The sequence below is a fragment of the Haliotis rubra genome, unplaced genomic scaffold (assembly GCF_003918875.1).
Source record: "Haliotis rubra isolate DU_JTF1 unplaced genomic scaffold, ASM391887v1 Scf114, whole genome shotgun sequence".
In the NCBI taxonomy this organism is placed as follows: domain Eukaryota; kingdom Metazoa; phylum Mollusca; class Gastropoda; order Lepetellida; family Haliotidae; genus Haliotis; species Haliotis rubra.
Window position 1 is genome coordinate 683,930 of NW_025765048.1, and position 22,701 is coordinate 706,630.

Genomic DNA, 22,701 nt, shown 5'->3' on the forward strand with positions numbered 1-22,701 from the left:
GTAAAGTAAACAGATTGTCGGTGATGTTGTTTCTGACGCTGCAGAAGCCGACACTACAGGTGTTATGTCATTGTGATGAGTCTGTCAACGGAACACACACTTCATAAAAGATAAAACTGATGTTAACACACCTAGAATAGAAGATGTTGGGTCACTTTTTAAGTTTTACAAAACAATAAGGGCAGTTCATGTCCAGATTATGTAAATGCTATGTAAATACATCATCATGAATTTTAAAATGCAATCAAACGTTCACAACACACAAAACAGGTCCACAATCATGAAGGATATGACAGGGGGGGAGACCTGTGTACTATTCCTGGACTAGAGGAGACCTGTGTACTATTCCTGGACTAGAGGAGACCTGTGTACTATTCCTGGACTAGAGGAGACCTGTGTACTATTCCTGGACTAGAGGAGACCTGTGTACTATTCCTGGACTAGAGGAGATCTGGAAGGACAACTTGTTTTCTCAAATCATTGAGTTATTTTACATCAACTCATTGGATTTGACAGTTGTCAGCTGTTGTTCAAGGTCCTGTACATTTCATCGTCACTTTCGATACATGATTGCTATTCCATATTATGATATATTTTATCAAGTTTGTAACAGCCTGGGAAACAAGTCTGTGTCCGTGGGAAACAAGTCTGTGTCCGTGGGATACAAGTCTGTGTCCGTGGGATACAAGTCTGTGTCCGTGGGATACGAAGTCTGTGTCCGTGGGATACGAGTCTGTGTCCGTGGGAAACGAGTCTGTGTCCGTGGGAGTCTGTGTCGATCGGATACGAGTCTGTGTCCGTGGGATACAAGTCTGTGTCCGTGGGATACAAGTCTGTGTCCGTGGGATACAAGTCTGTGTCCGTGGGATACAAGTCTGTGTCCGTGGGATACAAGTCTGTGTCCGTGGGATACAAGTCTGTGTCCGTGGGATACAAGTCTGTGTCCGTGGGATACAAGTCTGTGTCCGTGGGATACAAGTCTGTGTCCGTGGGATACAAGTCTGTGTCCGTGGGATACAAGTCTGTGTCCGTGGGATACAAGTCTGTGTCTGTGTCATGCCAATTGAGTCTTTCCACTACTACCATGACAACAGACCCCCAAATAAGAACCTATAACCACTGGGCTACCCTTCTCTACAATAAAATACTAGCATATACACAGGTAAACTTACTGGGATAAATACAGCAAGTTTCTGTATCACAACATCTAATGGAATTTATACAATGACCTTCATGAAAGAGTGATGCAGTGCCTCAAAATATCAAATATTACGTCGATAAGAAATTACATCATTCAACAGACAATCCTGTGGTTGATAGTGTAAGTGCTCTCCCAGAACATCAGGGTACAAAGTAGAATTTGTATTTATGTTGCCGGGAGCCTATGAAGAACCACACAAAGTACAAAAGTGCAGAGCCTAAATTACTCCAGCAGTGATTGTAGGTCAATATACTCAACAAAATAAGTAATGGATCATGAAACAAAAGCTATAGGGATCATGAAATATTTTCTTTAATTCTATCACAAATAAAAGAAAATCATCACAAATATTCCTGGGTATTTTTGTTCAGTATGTATTTGAGCCGAGAGCCTGAGGTCACCACAGCTGATTCTGTACAGGTAGATGTCCAACATGCTCCTGATGAATCTCGGTCACCCAGGAGTAGGAAGTAGGGGTTATCCAATATCTATTAGCTATGATATACATTATATATACCACTCAAAAGAGGTTAAGGACCACCATATGTTTGATATTACTGCAGTTGATCTGTCATGTAACGTATGTTATATTTTTGGATAACACTTTCTTAGTGAAGTACAGATGCTAGTACTTTTGTTGGGTTGAGTCCATCTGGGATTCGAACCCAGACCCTCAGAGTCAGGAACCTAATTGCCAGCACACAAAGTCAGATGTCTAACCCGCTCAGCCACCATGGGTTCTACTTGATCTGTCATGGTGTATCACTGAACAGCTAAAACATCGATGGTACTTTGAGGGATGAAGTGTCTTCACCTCTATCACTTTTCCCTTCTTTTTTCAATTGCAAAACTGACATTACAAGGAAAATTTGATCACAACACTTACTTTTGGAAATGTTCCTCCTTCACTTAATCCAAATTCCTTGAAGCGCCCTGCAAGGGCATGCTCCATTTTAACAACCTTGGCCTTGACCTCTGGGGAGTCTGGGTCGTGACCTGTCCTGACCCCACTCCCTGACCTCCGGTCACGCGATGAAGGTAACTGCAACAGAAATGATTTCAAATTTATAATGCAATTAGACATATTCAATATGATAAATATAAATCTGATATTAATCACACTGACTTGTCTTCATTACATAAACTGTCAATAACACAATCACTTTCTCAACTACTGAATCTCATTCTCATCCATTCTCATCTCCACCATCCCATCTCAGCCCTAGCATCCCATTCTAAGATATTGCATTTGATTCTCAACTCTATAAACTTAGATTTCTATATTATTATTTCATTAAACTTTATACATACAGGGAGACTAAACTTTAGTTTATCATTCTGACATGTGGTACGACACTTCATTTCTTTGGCGCCAGCTCTTGGCAATCAATCTTCACAGACCAGTAAGAGATACATTAAAACATCATCATTACCCTGGGATTCACACACTGCCACCAGGAAGGGACTAAACCCAATTTATCATCCAAAGCTGTGTTCCAAAGGAGATATTGCATGTGTGAGATCAAACGATATCTCCAAGGATATCATTTTGACAGTAGATTTTGTACAATGCCCTGACAACGCCATGACATCATGCACTTGATGACATCACAATGCTATGACATTGCTGCACTGCACTGTTCAGAGATGTACATTTTTCAGTGAAAACTAAAGAAGAGAGATTTTTGATGATAATAGAATCTCACCCTCGTGTCTTCTGATATTAAATATATCAACCACTCGTTGATAAAAGTAAAAAATACCCTCGGCAAGCCTCGGGAATTTTTAACTTTATCAACTCGTGGTGATATATAAAACACTCTGGTGAGATTCTCTACATCTGGCATAACAAGTACCTGCCTCATCCGGGCACCATGCTGCATGTTGTAGACTCCTACAAGGACAGTCCTACTTTACTGGGTAACAACAAACATGTGTTGCTCATATAACGTATGATAGTCACATTACTATTGATTACACCGATATGAATATTATACACTATCTCAGTTTCCTAGTGGGACATTTCATGTTACTCACAGTCATTCATAGAGAAAGGCAGTCTATTCCCTTGCCAGTTCATATGTCACTGTCTGTATACTTCAAATAGTCAAATAAATTGGTAAAAGTCCTAATACCCGAGGTGACATGGTTATTGAATGGCATGATTGCCAAGTGTATACAGTATAGATCATAAATGTTGGCACATTGTCTCCATGCAATAGTGTTCCAAGTGAAGCTGAAACACAGTCTCTACGTAATTAGACTTTCAAAAAACTGGATGGATACATATTACTTAAAAAGAAAGAAGAAAATGAACATCCACCTTGAGTGAGTGAGTGAGTTTAGTTTACGTCGCACTCAGCAATATTCCAGCTATATGGTGGCGGTCTGTAATTAATCAAGTCTAGACAAGACAATCCAGTGATCAACAGCATGAGCATTGATCTACATAATAGGGATGCAATGACATATCAACCAAGTCAGCAAGCCTAACCACCCGATCCTGTTAGTCGCTTCTTATGACAAGCACGGGTTACTCAAGATCAATTCTAACCCGGATCTTCACAGGTACATCCAATTTGACTCATATGACTGTACTTATGCCATTGATGACAGAATACATGTAGTCACATGGAACATGGTGTTGTGATACTTCTCTGAGAGGCATACAATGAAAACTGAGTTATCTCACAAAGATGATTCTGATGGCTTTGAAGCATATTTCATGAGACATACAACTGGTCAAGCCATTTCTCTTCCAGCGTCATTGTATGAACAACTTACAAAATCAATGTTAAAAGTCTGATATCATGAAAATATGTCTTCAGTTAAATACCAACTCACGGAATGTCTGGAAACCAGAGTTTGCAAGTGTTGTTCCACAATGGAATTAACTGTTATCCAATATGTCCAGTAGTTGTTTTCAGATTTTGATGTAACATTGAAGAAGCCTTTAACTGGTCAAAGTACCATTTTGTATCAATAGCTGATACAGAAAAGTGATGGAACCCTTAAAATATTCACCAGGAATGTCTGCCCAGCGCCAGACAGTTGCACAGGTACAATGATATGGAGAGCAAGGGTCCTCTAATCATCAACAAACAGTCGTGATACCATATGTTCACGAGCATAGGAACATATGGCACAAATGAAAACAGGTACATCATTTTGATCACAGATGCCACAAATTTTGCCAACTACAATACTTTTCGAAAGCTTTACTGAGGCTTTGAATGTTAACTCTGATCTCACAACTTTTGAGCAAGAATCGTATGATGTTCATGAAACTATGAAAATGTCCTGACACTTGTGTCTTGTAACATCACAACAGTTTAGCACAACAATAAACGAAATGAAACAAACACTATGGAGTTCAACATCGTTATCTGCCGATGATGTCTCTAATGCAGCAGCAATCTCTCCAAGCACAGGAATGTTTTACTTGCATGATCCCCATATTGTGTCTGCAATCTCTTCCTAAATGTGGAGAAAGCCCACTGCTTATTGACAATGGCGATGTTCTCCACAACCCTGCTTCCATTCCCTGACAAACTGAAGCCATCAGAGACAAATGCAAAACTTTGCAAGTATCAATGACCAGGAGTTTATTTATGTGAGAATGCAATTACATTGTCACTGTGCTATAGAAAATGCACCAATGACATAATAATAAACAGGGTCGCCTTAACAAACATTTTCTGCCTACCCAGGTGTCGAGGGATAGCAAAATGTGGATCTCACATGAAATGGAAACTGGATTCAATTTCCGCTGCTAAAAAGGTTTTCTCCTATTTCTGTGAGTCAATGTAGGAAAGTTGAACTTGATATGCTTCAAGTTTCTTAAATTGTGAATTCATTTAGGAAGTCGTATTTCATCAGGGGCCCAAAGTCATAAATAGATATTACAGACTTTGGGGTTAAGAGAAGCGTCAGTTTGTATTTACAAACAGCAATGAAAACCGTGTTAAAGTTAAAATAGAATTAGTGCAAGCAGAAAATGTGATTAAGAGCTTCCCCAAATCGTAAGGATTCGACTACGTTTCTTCTCTTTAAATTTATTTTAACAAAATCGTACTTTCTGATATGGATACACTATACTGTACTTTTCTTAACAGATACTGATCTTTTGTCTTCTGAATATCTTTCAGGTTAAAATGCTCGTCATAAAAGTAAACTGAATGCTGAACATTGATCTTAAAACACATTGTAGGTACACGGATTGTGTCTTTTTATCCCCTTAATCTTATGGCCTTTGTTATTGGAGGAAGTATTTTCAAATTAGATAAATGAAAATTACAAGATTTGCAAACAAAGGCATTTAACAGAAAAACCATACCACTGATTGTGTTTCTGTGAGAAAAAAATGAGTTGAGTAGAGAAAGGAAATACTGATAAAAGATTATCACAGAAAAGCCAGAAAACATACTGACATTAACAATTTCAAAACTATGATTCCTGTAACTGTACTTGTAACACTGTTCACATTTATGCTTCAGTTGACCTGCCACAGACACGTTACAGATATTCATATAAACTTTGACTTTCAGTCACAGACCTGGAACATACTGAGCATGTTAAATAATACAACAGATATGTGTGAAATATTTGCACAACGCTCGACTGACCCAGTGATGGATTTCTCTACTGGGTCGTGACATGATCACCTATTTCCCTAACACCTGCTGTTATTGATCTCTGTTTGCACATATGTCGTACAACTATTTCTAATTTATGGAACATTTTTTCTATATATCTTTGAATTGATATCAGAATATCCCCGAACTGTTTTCGTGAAAAACATCTCCAGGCAGTCTACATGTGATGAAAAAGTAGATGAAAGGTGTGACATTTATCCACATGGTACAGCAAGACAGGGCTCATTGAACTGTGTCGCTGCATATAGGCATTGATTGATGGAAGGCAGCATGTCTCACTGTTCATACCTGGGGCAGGGGTTGCATTACACACACACACAGAAATCAAGACAATTAGAAACATTAACTTGGCTGCTACTGATAGGACAATCATCTTGTACTGCCTCCATCACATGACCACTGGAATTAGGAAACAGTAGACTGTCTGTGGTATATCCATCCACTCTCCTACCCAGAGTTCCATGCGGCAAGCCAGCATAGTACCTCTGCATCGTCCATTCCATATAATCTAAATATTTCTTAACTCTTTTATTTTTGACGAGTCTACACATCTAATTAAACATCTTTGATAGTTTCACTGAGAAAATATCCTAAAACATGTAACATTGTTTCCATTTGCGTAGCGATCCTTTGTGTACATAGGTTGTACGGCTCCACGTGCTGTCATCGAAGCCAACAGAGAGCAAGCGATGCAACCTGTTTGATATCTAAATATGTACTGTCATAAATCTTACTGTCGCAGTTGTGGAAGAATATACATGTAACAATGTAAAACATTGTGAAAAGCACGCTGAAAAGCTTGCGTAAGGCCAGTCTCTTCTTATTATGAATATGCGCGTTTGTTTACAAACAAGAGAAAAGTCTGGTCACGTGATATGCAAATTAGCCTGTGGCAGTGATGTTATGCTAAGTCATCGCTGCGCCGTAGTGTGATATCCATCTTCTTATTACAGTGGTGATGTAGGTCGTTGAGTGAATGATGCCTACTGATCCCCAGGTGTTTTAGTCCAGGTGTATTGTGTATACCATTCCTACAGATCTACAGGTGTTTTAGTCCAGGTGTATTATGTATACCATTCCTACAGATCTACAGGTGTTTTAGTCCAGGTGTATTGTGTATACCATTCCTACAGATCTACAGGTGTTTTAGTCCAGGTGTATTGTGTATACCATTCCTACAGATCTACAGGTGTTTTAGTCCAGGTGTATTGTGTATACCATTCCTACAGATCTACAGGTGTTTTAGTCCAGGTGTATTGTGTATACCATTCCTACAGATGTTCTAGTTCAGATGTGTTAAGTATACCATTCCTACAGATGTTCTGGTTCAGATGTGCTAAGTGTACCATTCCTACAGATGTTCTGGTTCAGATGTGTTAAGTGTACCATTCCTACAGATGTCCTAGTTCAGATGTGTTAAGTGTACCATTCCTACAGATGTTCTAGTTCAGATGTGTTAAGTGTACCATTCCTACAGATGTTCTGGTTCAGATGTGCTAAGTGTACCATTCCTACAGATGTCCTAGTTCAGATGTGTTAAGTGTACCATTCCTACAGATGTTCTAGTTCAGATGTGTTAAGTGTACCATTCCTACAGATGTTCTGAAATGGGCTTCACACATTGCCCCCATGTGGGGAATCGAACCAGGATCTTGGGTCAAGAAGTGACAAACGAGCGCTTTAACCACTAGGCTATCCCAGGATCTTGGTGACAAACCCTTTAACCACAGACTATCCCGCCGCCCCCACAGAAGAGGAGATCCAGAATGAGTGACAGAGGAAACTGGGTTTTACTTTTTACTTCTATTCCTGCAATATCATACCAGGGCATGCCAGAAATGGGCTTTACGCATTCTATCCATATGGGGAATTGAACCTGGGTCGTTGACAATTGAACACTTCGCCTATTCTACTGACACGATTCACAATAACTGGACAGGAACTAATGGAATATCGAGGGAGTAAATTTCATTTTTACACAAACCCACGCTAATGTAAGCATCGTCTATAAAACTGTTTGAACAAGTTTGAAGAACCTGGCCATGAACCTTTTGTTCCAAATGTTCTTCCCTATCTAGAAAAAATCGGGCATGATGAATGGGTGACCTTCAACATCACGACGACAGTGACAGTTTCATATAAGAATTAGGTTACACCCACCTTTTGTGGAAATTTTGTTGACAACAGACATTTTATTTTGTTAATACAACAATTTGTGCCCACAGGACATGCAGGAGGATTGCAATACTTATAAATATTTATGATTAATCTGATCCGACATAACACACGCCACACTGTCACTCGTACACCCCGGGGGTTATCTCCCTTGACGTCACATATACATGGGGTATTTATACAAGGAAAGTATTGGGTGGGGGTGACTATTATGTTCGACACTGTGTGTGGTATATAATACCCATTGTGTGTTAATGTGAACTCTAAATGAGAAACAAATGTAAAAAGTTATTTATGAACATGACACCGAACCAATACTAGAACCAGGCTCATATTCAATCGAAGTCAAGGTCTGAACCATAAAACACCCAGCAGTAGATCAATTTCGTCACAAAGTGAACCCTCTTTTTCCCACGTTGGTCAGAGTATGTGACCCTTGATGTTATCTGCACATTACAGTGAGTGAGTGAGTATGGTTTTACGCCGCTTTTAGCAATATTCCAGCAATATCACGGCATAGACACCAGAAATGGGCTTCACACATTGTACCCATGTGGAAAATCGAACCGAGGTCTTCGGTGGGACAAGTGAACACTTTAACCACTAGGCTACCCCGCCTCATCGCATATTACAGACCAAATCAGCATTTTAACTCACGGCTCTTATGTCAGTGTCACCCCCATCTCCACTAACAATGACTTAATTAAGACACAAAGCCATGTGAAAGCTGTTGTGTCACAGCATCCTTGTCATCTGTTATTGTAGAAAATGTCAGTGAGGTACTTCTTATAAGACTTAAGCATTGTGGAAGGCACATAAAAATTCTGCTGAAATTGCTTTCTTTCTTATCAGTGACGTAACTCGGTCAGCGGAACCATCAGCACAACTGTTCCATGGACAGGGAATACTGAAACTGGGGGAGCCCCAGTTTACTGATATATTAATGTATTACATACAACACATGACAGTCATGCTTATGCATCAACTCAAGATATAATTCACTATTAATTGTTTCCAATAATGTAGCCTGGTAACTTCTCTGGCAAGCCTACCCGTGAAGGTTCGGGTTAGAATATTGATCTTCAGTAACCCATGCTTGTCGTAAGAGGCGACTAACGGGATCGGGTGGTCAGGCTCGCTGACTTGGTTGACACATGTCATTAGTTCCCAATTGCGCAGATTGATGCTCATGCTGTTGATCACTGGATTGTCCGGATTATTTACAGACTGCCGTCATATTGCTGGAATATTGCTGAGTGCGGCATAAAACAAAACTCACTCACTCACTCTCTGGCAAGCCAGATCTAACCTCCATGCAAGGACGTAGCAGACTGTTGCTGCTGCAGCATCAAGCAATAATTTCCTCACTCACTCACTCTACAGCGATATGTCATGAATATATAGCTAAATCTTACAGCATTCACAAAGATCCTAAATGTACTAGACGCAAACTAGCAACAACCTGGTTCTTCTGTTGAGGGGAAACAATGGAAGTTTCATATAAAAAGAGTGTCAAGTTAGTATCTTGATACACACACATCCAAATCAATACCATACAAAACAATACAACCCACATATTGTCAAATTACTAGTCTAAGTTTGTCTAACAAATGCTGATTCTTATTGTCCCCCAAAAATTCTTTTCATGTTTTAAGTATATGTTTTTTTATGATTACACAATCACAATGGACAGAAGACCAAGATGGTATCAATATTGATCCTGACTTCTCTGCCGACGTAACGATGTGCAGATAATTAATATAATTATGAAAGTAACCATATGGCTGTAGAGAATGGTGCATGGAGTATCATAATGTTGGGAGTGAAAACATGGTGCAGTGCAGCTTATGAAGATCGAGTCAACTTTATCAACTGCTGGGGTAATGTTTAGCCTGGCTACAGACCAGCCTGTGACTGGGGGCTTTCAGCAGTGCCCAGAGTTCAAGTTCACTGATAATGCCAGAATAACTTGGGACTTCATTATTACTCTATTAAATAGGCTTCAAATTTCCAGTCTCTCTGCTCATATATAAATAAGTTTTTAGATCTCTGAAAGCTACATAGTCACAGATTTGCTTTTCTACAGTTAAATTACAAAGTACACGATCACTTTTCAAAATATATATGCTTCACAGTGTACAGGGTTACCTTACTCATAGAAAAATATACAAATATATAGATTTGTATCAGAAATACAGTTTCTTACAAATAGATTTCAATTACAATAACAGGATCTATTTTGTAAGTACAAAGTACAAAAAAATTTGCTTTACAAAAAAATTTTGCTTTCAAAAGAGATTTGGTTTCTGCTTTGCAAAATATAACTGCTTTTCAAGAGATATACCAGCCATTAACTATCAGTACTTCCTACCTGCTTGCCAAACAACTCAGCCTCAGGGAACAGGAGGAACACAACAAACAAGCTTACCTACCACAGGTCAGAGGTCAGTTGTATCTGATCAACTGAAAAGGATGTATTCAGCCTACGAACTTGTGCAATACAACTGACATCCATGCAAGCTGGCGTCCAAATGACAGATCCCAACTTCTCATACAACATCCATACAGCATCCACATGTTTACAAGCTTTGAGATGATTTGAAAAACATTCCCCAAAATCTTCAAATTTCAGGTTTTATTTGCAGTACAAATTTATCATCCGTTTCTGGCAAAGTCAATTGACCTATCATAAATACATCTGAAACAGCTAAGTGACTTTGAAGTTATTTTCGAGTACCTCAAATAAAACATGATTCCTTTGGACAAATCTGCAAATACACAAAAAATTCTTTTCACATAGAACTTTATGCTTCTTCAACATATCCAATTTAGCTTTGATGAGAAAACCCCAGTAATCTGCTATCATGAAAAATATCAAGATTTCTTTGAACTTTGAATGCTCTATCTTGGACTTGGGAGGGATAGCTGGCCTCCATCTGTCATTCAACCCTTAACAGGTTCAGAACCACAGCTTTTAACATACTTCCACGACACTTGGAGATATGTGGATAAACCTATCACAAGCTCAGAGCACTCATGTTCCATTAGCATCATGTCATCTTCTCCTTGTCAGACGTCTCATGACCCCTGACCTCTCCATGATGGCCAGAAGGTCATGGAAAGGTCAAGTGACCAGTGGTCAAGTGTGGTAAGCTGACCATTACTCCAGATTTAAACATAGTATCAGCTACTCTATGAAAACCCTGTTAGCACTATTCAAACGCCTGGCCATAATTTGTCACACAAGCAGGGCAATTATGCTCCTTAGCTACAGAGCCAGACTAAATACAAACAAATTGAGGTATTTATCAAATAAGCTTTATATTTAGGAAAAACATTGTAAATTAACTTAATGCTCCATGTTTCCAGCTTATTTACACATAATTTATACATCCCACAGTAAATAACAAATTTTCAGAAGCAATGACTGCCAGGTGGTTTAGTGTAGCTGGGAATTTAATCTTTAACACATCCCTCTATAGAATGTTTAATATCACAACATGTGTACACTTGATTTCATTCTCCTTGCCCAAATTTTTGTTTGGCATCATGTTCTGTAGACCCAGTTGTTAATATGTAGAGTTATTGGATGAATCTACCAGATAGGTTATTTTCTCCGCTTGGGTTTCAGACTGGAGGACCCCATGGCTGAGTGTGTTACCTCTGCCTTGAACAGCGTTCTGGCTCTATCACATCAACTCAATGTGGGAGGACAGCCCATGTGATGCAGGGCTCAGACCTTGTGGCGAAACTAACAAACACAGGTATGGTGCTGCCAAACTCATGGTGCTGAAGTAACTGAATTACATAATTCACGACTTGAGTCTGCATTGACAGGTCCAGACTGAATTATTTACAGACCGCCACTATCTAGCCGGAATATTACTGAGTGCAGCGTTAAACAAACACAAACAAACAAACAAACATAATTCAAACTTAATAACAAAGAATATTATTTCCATACCTGTGACCCGAGGGTCAGGCACATGTTATTAGTTTAAGCCACACAAAAAATAAAAACATATGATACTTACAGTTTTTTTAGAATGAGAGTCATTGGCCTCTTACATCAGTTATATCAGAAAACTCTGTTTTAACAATCACACTTTGCTTTTTAAGAAAGAAATTCTTGCAATTATGAGAAACCTTGTGATAATGTATTTGACATTAATGGTGCACCTTCACTCATTTGTAATTCTTAAACCCTCTATAACTGGATGCATATGTTTATAGCTCTCTGCTACACAGGTAGAAAAAATATGTTTCTTCGGTTCTTATACCTTTAAATTATATTAACACTACGTAAATATTTAAAACAGATATAGTCAACAATTGCAATTGAATCTACTATAATGCCTGCTACATAGCGGAATTTGTTTTGCAATTACAGCATCTATCTTATTATTATGACTGCAATTCACAAAACACAAATAAGGAAATTACTTGCACGAGTGTTAGGCATTGCTATCATCTGTTGATAAACACGTAACTTTCCACCCAAAACCAGATACATTTCATCATGGTGAGTTATTTCACTTCATTTTGAACACTGACTTCAGCCAATTATACCAAAATCAAATTTTTGTTTTGTTCAGATTGTCTCGAATAACCATATTTAAGATTAATATTAGAGCCTTGCTTCAGTTGAAGTACGGCAAGAATTTGAGAAGATAGTAAATTTTGCAAAAAAAATATAAACATCAAATAAAAATTTATCAAAGAGTGTATGTAAACAGACTTACTGTATAACATACTACACAATGTGATATATAACTTATTCCATGGTTGATAATTAAGAACAGCAACCTTCTACATGTATCCATCAGGTGTTTCCAATAGTGCAGGAGAGATTTTCTGTCTCTTCTATACTAGTTGCCTCACCTTACGTTATGAAAACATAAAACAACCACTTGCACATACTTACCCCGCAAACAAATATAATGTAACATAGAGTAAAACATAAAATATTTTTTATCACACAGGCCTCTGTTGAAATGCTACGACAGCTGTCATATTGCCGAAATCAATGCAGTCACGTAATGTAACACGCTGCAGATCTAGAAGCTAAATCTCCAAATTGATTTTACAAACCCTTGTCAGATGAACACTATGAAATATGGGCATAGCAAGAGATGTCAGAGAAAGATGGACTGTCCAAACTTGTCATAGATCAAGAACTGAACAGCATGTCAGTTGATTGAGCCAAGAGTTTAATTTCCAAGAGATGTGTTAGTTTTATATACATGTTTAATCTACATGAAAACTAAGCAGGAAGAGGGGCCTGATGCCAAGCCAGCTTCATGTGGTGGTATGACCTCTTTTAACTTCACCATACAGCTGATCCTTCAGAGCTAGTCAAAGTGGAGTCACTCTGCTCAGAAATTAACCTAGGAGATAATGGCCATAATTACACCCCTACACGTGAACATCTATTATATGATCCTCTGATATCACTGTTTGAATTAACCCTGCAATACTGGTGTTTACCTCTGTCATAAGATGATCAGGTCGTGATGATCAGAGTGCCTGAACTCGGAGAGTAAATGGATTAACAATCACTTTGTATTCCAGGTATATAATGTCTGTGGTTGTTACCCCTAAGGTGATGCTAGAAGCACATATTTGGTGTTGACAGACTGGATGAGAGGCTAGAGGATCTGAGATGCCAGCTCATGATCAGCATATCCTGTCAAAGGAAGCAGCTCACAGGTTTAGCCCAACGGAATGTTCATGTTTTCGAAAGGGGGAGGGAAATGAAGTTAACATCACACTTGGGTAAGTGAGTGAGTATGGTTTAATGCCACTTTTAGCAATATTCCAGCAACATTCCGACGGAGGACACAAGAAATAGGCTTCACGTATTGTGCCCATGTGGGAAATTGAACCCATCATTGTACTCATGTGGGGAATTGAACCCGGGTCTTCGGCGTGATGAGCTAACGCTTTAACCACTAGGCCACCCCACCGCCCCATCACACTTGGGGTTATTGCACTCATACAGTGACAGACAAGCACATACAACAGTAACATGGTTACATTAGTTTCATTGTGTCTCTTGTTTGTGTTTATCTTTAAAATATCTTAATATACTGATTCCATGTGACCTATCCTTGTTACATCCCCTCAATGCCCAACACAAGGCACAGTAACAAAAACTACCATTGCTTTACTGTGTTTTTATCTGACACAGATGGGGTACGTCCATGTTTTTCTGCCCATCAGACCACAGACGCCTCCCTTGATGGCACCAGCTTCTCTAAGGTGAAAGTTACTGATGACACAGGTCATACGAAAAGTCCTGATGTCTAAATTGAAATCTAAAGATTCGTAAAAACTCTACTTCTTCAGAAAAATGTACAATTGTACAAGATGTACAGTGTAGCTGAACAGCATACTTTCTGTCCCCTTTATTGAATCTCCAACAGGACCTGAGAAAATGTGACAATTGTACACTTCATATTCATTACAATATTTTTCTTTACTTTTTCAGAAGCTAAAACCATCAGGTCCTTTAAGAGAGATGGTCAGTTTGTGTACTGGTCCCTGATTACCAGACTAGGTAAGAGTGTATGGCTACTAGACCACACTGCCGGGAGTCCAGCCTTGACCGCTACTAGTCATAAACTGGGGGTTTCTGGGGCAAGCCTATATCTGGTGCTCCCCACTGTGACATTGTTGGAAGATGGCTAAAGGGGTGTAAAACTGCCCACTTCATCACATTCACCATCTTCCTATCAGTCCTGGGATGTCTCATAAAAATATACACATCTTCAACAAGATGTGAAAACAGGATTTACGCTGCATCATCTGGGGAACGTTAACACCAAGTAATGCGGATATGTTTCTTTTGGTTTCTTTAAACTGAGGAAAAAAACAACAACAAAATTTGAGATAAAATGACAAATTTTTGACAGAAACAAGAATATCTAATGACTTTTGGGAGGTCTGTCATTTAGATTAAAAGATTAAAAATATTGCAGATCTAATTACCACACCATAATATTGGCAGAAAATACTTAAATTTGAATTTAAAATACATAAAAACATAATATACTATGTCACCTTGTACTGCAGCTGATTCATTACACTTGATGTAACATAACAGTTGATGTTTAAAACCAGCAGCATTACCAATCTTAATAGCCTGGTTTTAGGAGAAATGGAATTGAAAACTAGTATATAATGTAGGTTTCAGTGCAATTTTAATTTAAATTTAAACTTTAACTTAATGAAACTATGCTGATAGTCAGGATGGGGGCAGAGTTTAATCTTTTTACACATCTGAATTTGTGAGAACAGACAGAGGTAAAGTGGTGTCTTTGATGTGTTCTACAGGTGCTTTACACGTGTGGCTGATAAAATACAGAACTAATTAGTTTACAGAGGACCCTGAGAACTGACTGGTGGATGACTCCACACTCAACAACCAGTATAGACCATGTCATGTGTACTAGTGACACCATCACTCATCCTTTAAGTGAGTGAGTGAGTGAGTGAGAGTGGGTAGGTGGGTGGGTTGTTTATGCTGCTTTTAGCAATATTCCAGCAATATCACGGCAGGGGACACCAGAAATGGGCTTCACCTATTGTACCCATGTGGGGAATCGAACCGGGTCTTTGGCGTGACGAGTGGATGCTTTAACCATTAGGCTACCCAACCGCCCCTCAAGCAATATTAAGTCTGTTACCATGTCAATCTGGGCCTCCATCTAATACCATGGAACATGTACCAGTATGCCATGGCTAGACTAAGGCTTAGGCTCTGAATATATATAATTTTGACAGTAACAAACAAGCCCATTTATATCGAAAAGGAGCCCTAGGGAGACCAGAGATTGAACCTGAGGAAATCTAGACTTGCTTTATTTAGGGCTTTAGCACATCAGAGAGGGCTTGGCAGTAGGGAAATTAATGTGGTTCAGGGACTGTGAGACAGACTATGCCATGGCCAACATTGGCTCCAAGGAGAGACTTGGGATAGTAGCTGTATTCCAGTGTATCATATTAAGGCAGTCAGTCAGGGGATACACATTATAGCCACCAGTAGAACTTTGAGTCCAGGTTGGGTTCTGATGAACCAATGGTCAGCAGATCCTGGCTACACTAGGGAATACAACTTTGATAACTTTATAGAGAAAAACAGAACTGGAAGAAAATCTTAAAAATTAGCTTTAGTTGCAGAGTATAAGCCATATATCTCACAAATATACTGACATGACACAACAACTGACTGACTGACTGAGTTTGGTTTTACACCGCTTTTAGCAATATTCCAGCAACATCATGGCTGGGGACACCAGAAATGGGCTTCACACATTGTACCCATGTGGGGATTCGAACCCGGGTCTTCGGCGTGACGAGCCAACGCTTTAACCACTAGGCTACCCCACTACCCACCATGACACAACAAAACGTTTATACACGGTTTAGATTCTCAAAAAGGAAGGCATGTTTTTTGTGTAGATATCCATGTTATTCACACACAAGAACACAGATAAAGGCATCTAGGAACATCAGACACTATGACTCACTATCACACAATCCCCGCCACTCTATCCAGCAGAGATGCTATTACAGGCTATTTCTACAAATTTGAGTTTGAAGTAAGCGGAGCGTGTATATATTATTTGATGTTAATTACGATGGATCTGCCTGATACCGCTGAGCACAAGACATGACTCTGTTGGGAGTTACCATGTATTTGTCAGAATGTAACTCGTTGTGTAAACAGCGGCCGTGACCATGCCATGGAGTACACTCCATTCCATAACACACAAGTCAGTTAAACAATCTCTCTGTTCTGAGAACCACATTTTAACACTTAAACATAACACTGCAAAAAGCTATCAGATTTTAAATACAGTGGCACTCCCTCAGCAGTTCCTTCTAAAAATAGATTAATTTATGCACATACCAAAATGAATATGTCTGCACATGTATATATGTTTCACCTAAATAGTGAGGAAAAAGTCCCTCAATGGGAATGGGTGGACAGTATGGAATCGATACATCTGTATCCTTACATAAGGTACAAGAAATTATTGCAAGCACTTTGGGAAAGTCATGAAAATGTGAACCCATGCTTAGTGGGTGAGTATTAACCAGCTAACATACACAATGATCCTTACATACTGTATTTTGTCTTAGCACAACGTATCAAATCAATCAATCAAATCTAATATTTATTGTGCAAACGTTCCTTACAGAAACAGTGACAATATTCTATAAACTACATAAACAAGATATATAATGAATCACATATATATGATGATCAACATAACATATAACAGCACATTTTCCATAGATCTCTTGAGCCTTAATGTTCAGAAGTTTTGGATATCAGTTCGTGTCCAGCCCTTCAAAGGTTCTGCTGTTTACTGTATACAGAATAACTTCCAAGATATCAAGGTACAGCACATACAAACTGAGTAAGGTCCATCGACAACCATCTAACGTACATCCAAACAAAATGAAAGGTCCATCGACAACCATCTAACGTACATCCAAACAAAATGAAATAATCCACACAGAACATAACCCAGCTTACATGGCTTCTCACCATACACAACCAAACATACACATACCCTGATAGCTTTAAGTCCTATAATCTAGGGAAGGAAGAACACTACAAACACGTCCTGGTCTGAAGCCAAGACACCAGTCAGCGCCATCAGAGGCAGATGTTTAAACTACAGATCATAATCAGTTCATTTACAGGAGGAAGTCTTGCTATAGTGTTGACACCACTCTGAGTGAGTGAGGCATGTGGGTTTAATGCTGCTTGGAACAGTATTCTTGTCATATAGAATAGAATAGAATAGAATAGAATAGAATAGAATAGAATAGAATAGAATAGAATAGAATAGAATAGAATAGAATAGAATAGAATAGAATAGAATAGAATAGAATAATACTTTAATGCCTTTTCAGGAATTTGTGTTACATCAGTCGAGCTACTGACACATCAGAGAGATACAAAACATATTTACATAAATTCATTGATTTAGGTATCTTTACATTTGTTAAGAGAGATATGGTATTTGGAATAAAGGATGTACATGCTCTCTTAGTTTTCACAATTGGAACTTTGTAGCGGCGGCCTGAAGGGAGGAGGTTGTATTCCGAATTTAAGTAGTGAGTACGGTCAGATATGATTTTGACAGCTTGATTCACGATTTGCCGCTCATATATTGATGATAAACATTCAAATCTGACTCCAGCGATTTTACTTGCAGTGTTAACAATTTTGTCTATTTTAGATTTGAGATGAACTGAGAGTGACCCGTACCAACCCGTACCATGTGAGAAGAGAGCCTCTAAAATACAGTCTGAGAAGCTTAGCACTTCCATGAAGCCCATGAGCTTGGTGCCGACAAAGACAGAAACACGATCAGTGATGACTGGGAATCAAACCCATAGCGTAGTTTCCTGGCATACACAACAAATAGGGTGCTGTAGTTGACTAGGACTGCCCCCAACAACCATCAACAGCCATAATCACCATACAATCCTCCAATTAACATCATATGTGTTTATTACCATAGAAACCAATTCTCACCAGTGTATAAAGAATATAACAAAACACATAAATACATTCTCTATATGTCTTTTCATTGTTTTAAGTTTTCCCTTAAGACTCCTATATTCCTCCATGATTTAAGAATTTGATTCTATACTCTCCTAACATGTCCTACTTCTGTTTCCTATCACACCCTTGCTATCGTGATATGCATCGTGACAGTGTGCCCCCTCGCCACCCGGGCCCCCCAACTGGGGTATACAATCACAGTTTTCAAAGGGAACAGTGAATTTGCCACCAAACGAGGTGATTTTTAAGATGTATAGACTGTGGAGAGGCGGCTGCTGTACATGGAGGGTTTAGTGACAATCTATAGACATGTCTCATTCAACAGCCACTGATACTCCACTGTAGCTGTATATTACCAGATACCATCGCCCATTAACAAACTTTTATGGCATATTTGCCTATCCCTCTGGGCGGGATGCAAATGAAAGTTCATATGGATACTGATGTGTTTATGAAGGAGATCAGAGATCAATTAAGGTCAGCTTGACTGACCCGGACATTTTTGTCAGCATAAATAAATGAGCTGTGGAGTGTGGTGTTTACAGTGGGAGCACTGCCTGAGGCCCACAGAGGAGTCCAGAGATACAACAACATAGTCAGACCAGCAGGTAGACTCGCTCAAGTCTCTAAGGTAACAATTAATAGTTTAAATGATAATTTATAATAAATAATAAATAACAGGCTGTACTGTCCACTTGTCTAGACTAGCTTCTTTAAAGGATAGAATTACTATACATCAATGGGCTCAGCATTCAGTACAGCCTTGGAGCAAGGCTAACCAGCAGAGAGAGAGAGAGAGAGAGAGAGAGAGTGAGTGAGCGAGTTTAGTTTTAGGAAGCACTCAGCAATATTCCAGCTATATGATGGTGGTCTGTAAATAATGGAGTCTGGACCAGACAATCCAGTGATCAACAGCATGAGCATCGATCTGAGCAATTGGGATACGATGACATGTGTCAACCAAGTCAGCGAGTCTGACGGCCCGATCCTGTTAGTCCCCTCTTACGACTAGCATGGGTTACTGAAAATCAATATTCTAATCCGAACCTTCACGGGTGAGTGAGTGAGTGAGTGAGCTAGCGCGCATTCGGGTGAGTGAGTAACAGGGTTTTGGTGAGTGAAAAGCATCTTAATATTTGAATCTTAGCCAGGCAAACCAGTGGTCAATAAAATCATCTGGCAACATCAGACACTATGACTCACCGAATATCACACAATCCCCGCCACTCTATCCAGCAGACATGCTATTACAGGCTATTTCTACAAATTTGAATTTGAAGTGAGCGGAGGGTGTATATATTATTTGATGTTATAAACGATGGATCTGCCTGATACCGCTGAGCACAAGACACAACATCGCTTCCCATGTTGTCGGGGAACAATGACAACAAACACGGCGTGTTGAGTACATATTCTGCCAGGGTATCCTCACAGAGTTAGTGAGTGAAAGGGAGCAGGAACACTACAGCAGACCTTCAGTCGGACCATGTCTCCCAAGGAGCATAAAGACACAGAACACTACGGCAGACCTTCAGTCGGACCATGTCTCCCAAGGAGCATAAAGACACAGAACACTACGGCAGACCTTCAGTCGGACCATGTCTCCCAAGGAGCATAAAGACACAGAACACACTACAACATCACATCAACATGGTAACTCACACAACAAAGCAATCTGTCCATCACGCTAACCTAATATGGTGGAAATCAACTTATTCAGCTTTCTTATCATGAAGGTCTACAGTTCTTTCATGACAGGAGGTGAGGTGAAATTGGGTTTAACGTCGCGCTGGAGAATATTTTGCTCATATGACGACGTGCATGCGTGTGTATGGGTATGTGCGGCTGCTTGTACTAGCCCAGACTGAAGCTGGTCTTATAGTGCTAGCCCACTGAGATACCATGCCGCAGTGAAGCATGAATACCCCACTCAGACACATTATACTGACTCCGAGCAGACAAGTCCTTGTTGTACCCATTAATGCCGAGCGCCAGGCAGGGAACAACAAGTACCATATTTTAACGTCCTTCTTTCACGACAGGACTTACGATAGACTGACAACTAGTGTCTGAAATGAACATATTTTACAGATAACAGTTCATGATAAAATATATATATACATAATGAAAAGGAACCCTGAGACTAACAGTGATAATCTAGACTTGCCACATGTTGAATGAGGACTATTTTTATGGATATACAACTTCTTTATTCTGAAGAGGGTGACGTTTCGACATAGGTTTTAACGTCGTCAAGCAACCACTTGAACGACATTAGAATCTATGTCGAAACGTCGCCTATACAGAATAAAGAAGTTGTATATCCATAAAAATAGTCCTCATTCTTCATCTACCCAACTTCTAGAATGCCAATCAAAGAAGTTGCCACATGTTCTAAACTTGCACAGGCTTTTTTGGATATATTTGTTTCAGGATCTGTATGACGACTAGACTAGACTTCCGCCGACAGACCTGCAGCAAAGTGTGCCTACTGTAGCTGGTGTATGACAACAGATGTGCCGCCGCGAGAGTAGGTCGTGCTGTAACAGGTTGTTCAATTGGGCTGTGACACAGAGACCGGAGACGTAATGGCCTAGCTCCTGATGTATATCGGTTTCTTGTCGTCCTCGAAGTAGCAGTTGTAGTAGTAGAAGTAGTGGACATAGTAGGTCCACCTATGTGGATACAGTATCACATGGCAGTAACCAGGTGTTTATTACATCAGTACACCCACGATGTCGTACCCACGATGTCGTGTACTGTATTCATGTCAATCAAGGCCCATCATGAATCGGGAAGTCACTATGCTGCCCTTAACATTATTAACGATGACATAGTTTTGTCACTTTTATTTTCATTTTCGTCATGTTTTACTGCATGTATATGTGTCTTATATAAGTAAGCTGTGTTCTTAACACTGTGTCATATGCATGTCCTATTTTGTACCTTGTGCAAATGACCATTTCTAAAACTTTACTAATATATTCTCGTTTCTTGAGTTTTACAAGCCTGGACCTTGGCATTATGTTCATTTCATTTAAATGAAAACCAGTCAACATAATATAAATAGATAAGTCTATTTAGACATGCTTTACATGTCTATTAAAAGAGATTCTAAATATACAAAATTATTAACGGCAAGAACTGTGAAATCAATGATTCAATGAACTATACGTTAGTGACTGATGACATGTCATACACGTGTATGCTTAGATTTTATCTGCTACCTTGTATACTTCATTCAGCACTTGTTTGTCAACAGTTTGATACAAGCGAGTGAGTGAGTGAGTATGCAAGTAAGTGACAGCACAGGTGATTGTACAAGTGAGTATGAATGAGTGAGTGAGTGTACAGGTGAGTGAGTGAGAGGGAGTGTATGAGTGAGTGAACAGGTAGAACTGTGAGAGATGCTGTTCATCACTTTAAACAGATTCCACTTGTATCAGGACAACACGAAAGAAAACATTCATTCCTTCAGAATCCATACATCTATCTGACTGTCACTGACAACACCAATCTCACATACATTTCACTCTAGGAGTAACATCTCCTTTGCTCCAGCCAATCCAGCATAAAAAACATATGGCAACACATCAGGCTCCTGTGTCATGAAAATACCAGTTTAGCATCCAATATAACCTCACACAACTGCTCCTGACATTTCAGTTGTCAGTCAGTGGTTGTTCCACACACAGCCTATTAACTAATGACCTTTACAGACTCTTGTTTCAAAGACCAAGGGAGCCCTCAAGCAGAAATGACAAGCATTGACAGTCTAACCCAACAGATTCCTTACAAGATCAAACACTCATTTTCATTATAACATTTCAATAGTAAATTTCTCCTTCATACCAAATGGGCACTAAAGATATTTTGATATATTTTCATCAAAGGCTGATAGGCAGACCATGCAGACTTTTCCGTGACAGAGAATATATTTGTATGACATGGCTATATATGTATAACGGCCAGGAAGTATTACCTCTAATAAACTGCAATGTATTTATTAACATGCATCCAGTGTCACGAGTGTGGAGGCCATTAAAATGGCAGCATGTATTTCTCGTGTTTTATTACTAAAT

General features: G+C 39.3%; 1 protein-coding gene across 8 annotated transcripts in view; it reads right to left on the reverse strand.

Annotated features, from left to right (window-relative positions):
* Window positions 1-22,701, reverse strand: part of LOC124252825 (nuclear hormone receptor HR96-like) — a 316,210-nt gene that overhangs the window by 126,243 nt on the left and 167,266 nt on the right. For all 8 annotated transcript variants that reach the window (XM_046686516.1, XM_046686522.1, XM_046686530.1 and 5 more), the window contains one exon: window positions 2,088-2,243. In XM_046686516.1, coding sequence (XP_046542472.1) covers window positions 2,088-2,243 — 156 coding nt within the window. The remainder of the gene's footprint in view (window positions 1-2,087; window positions 2,244-22,701) is intronic.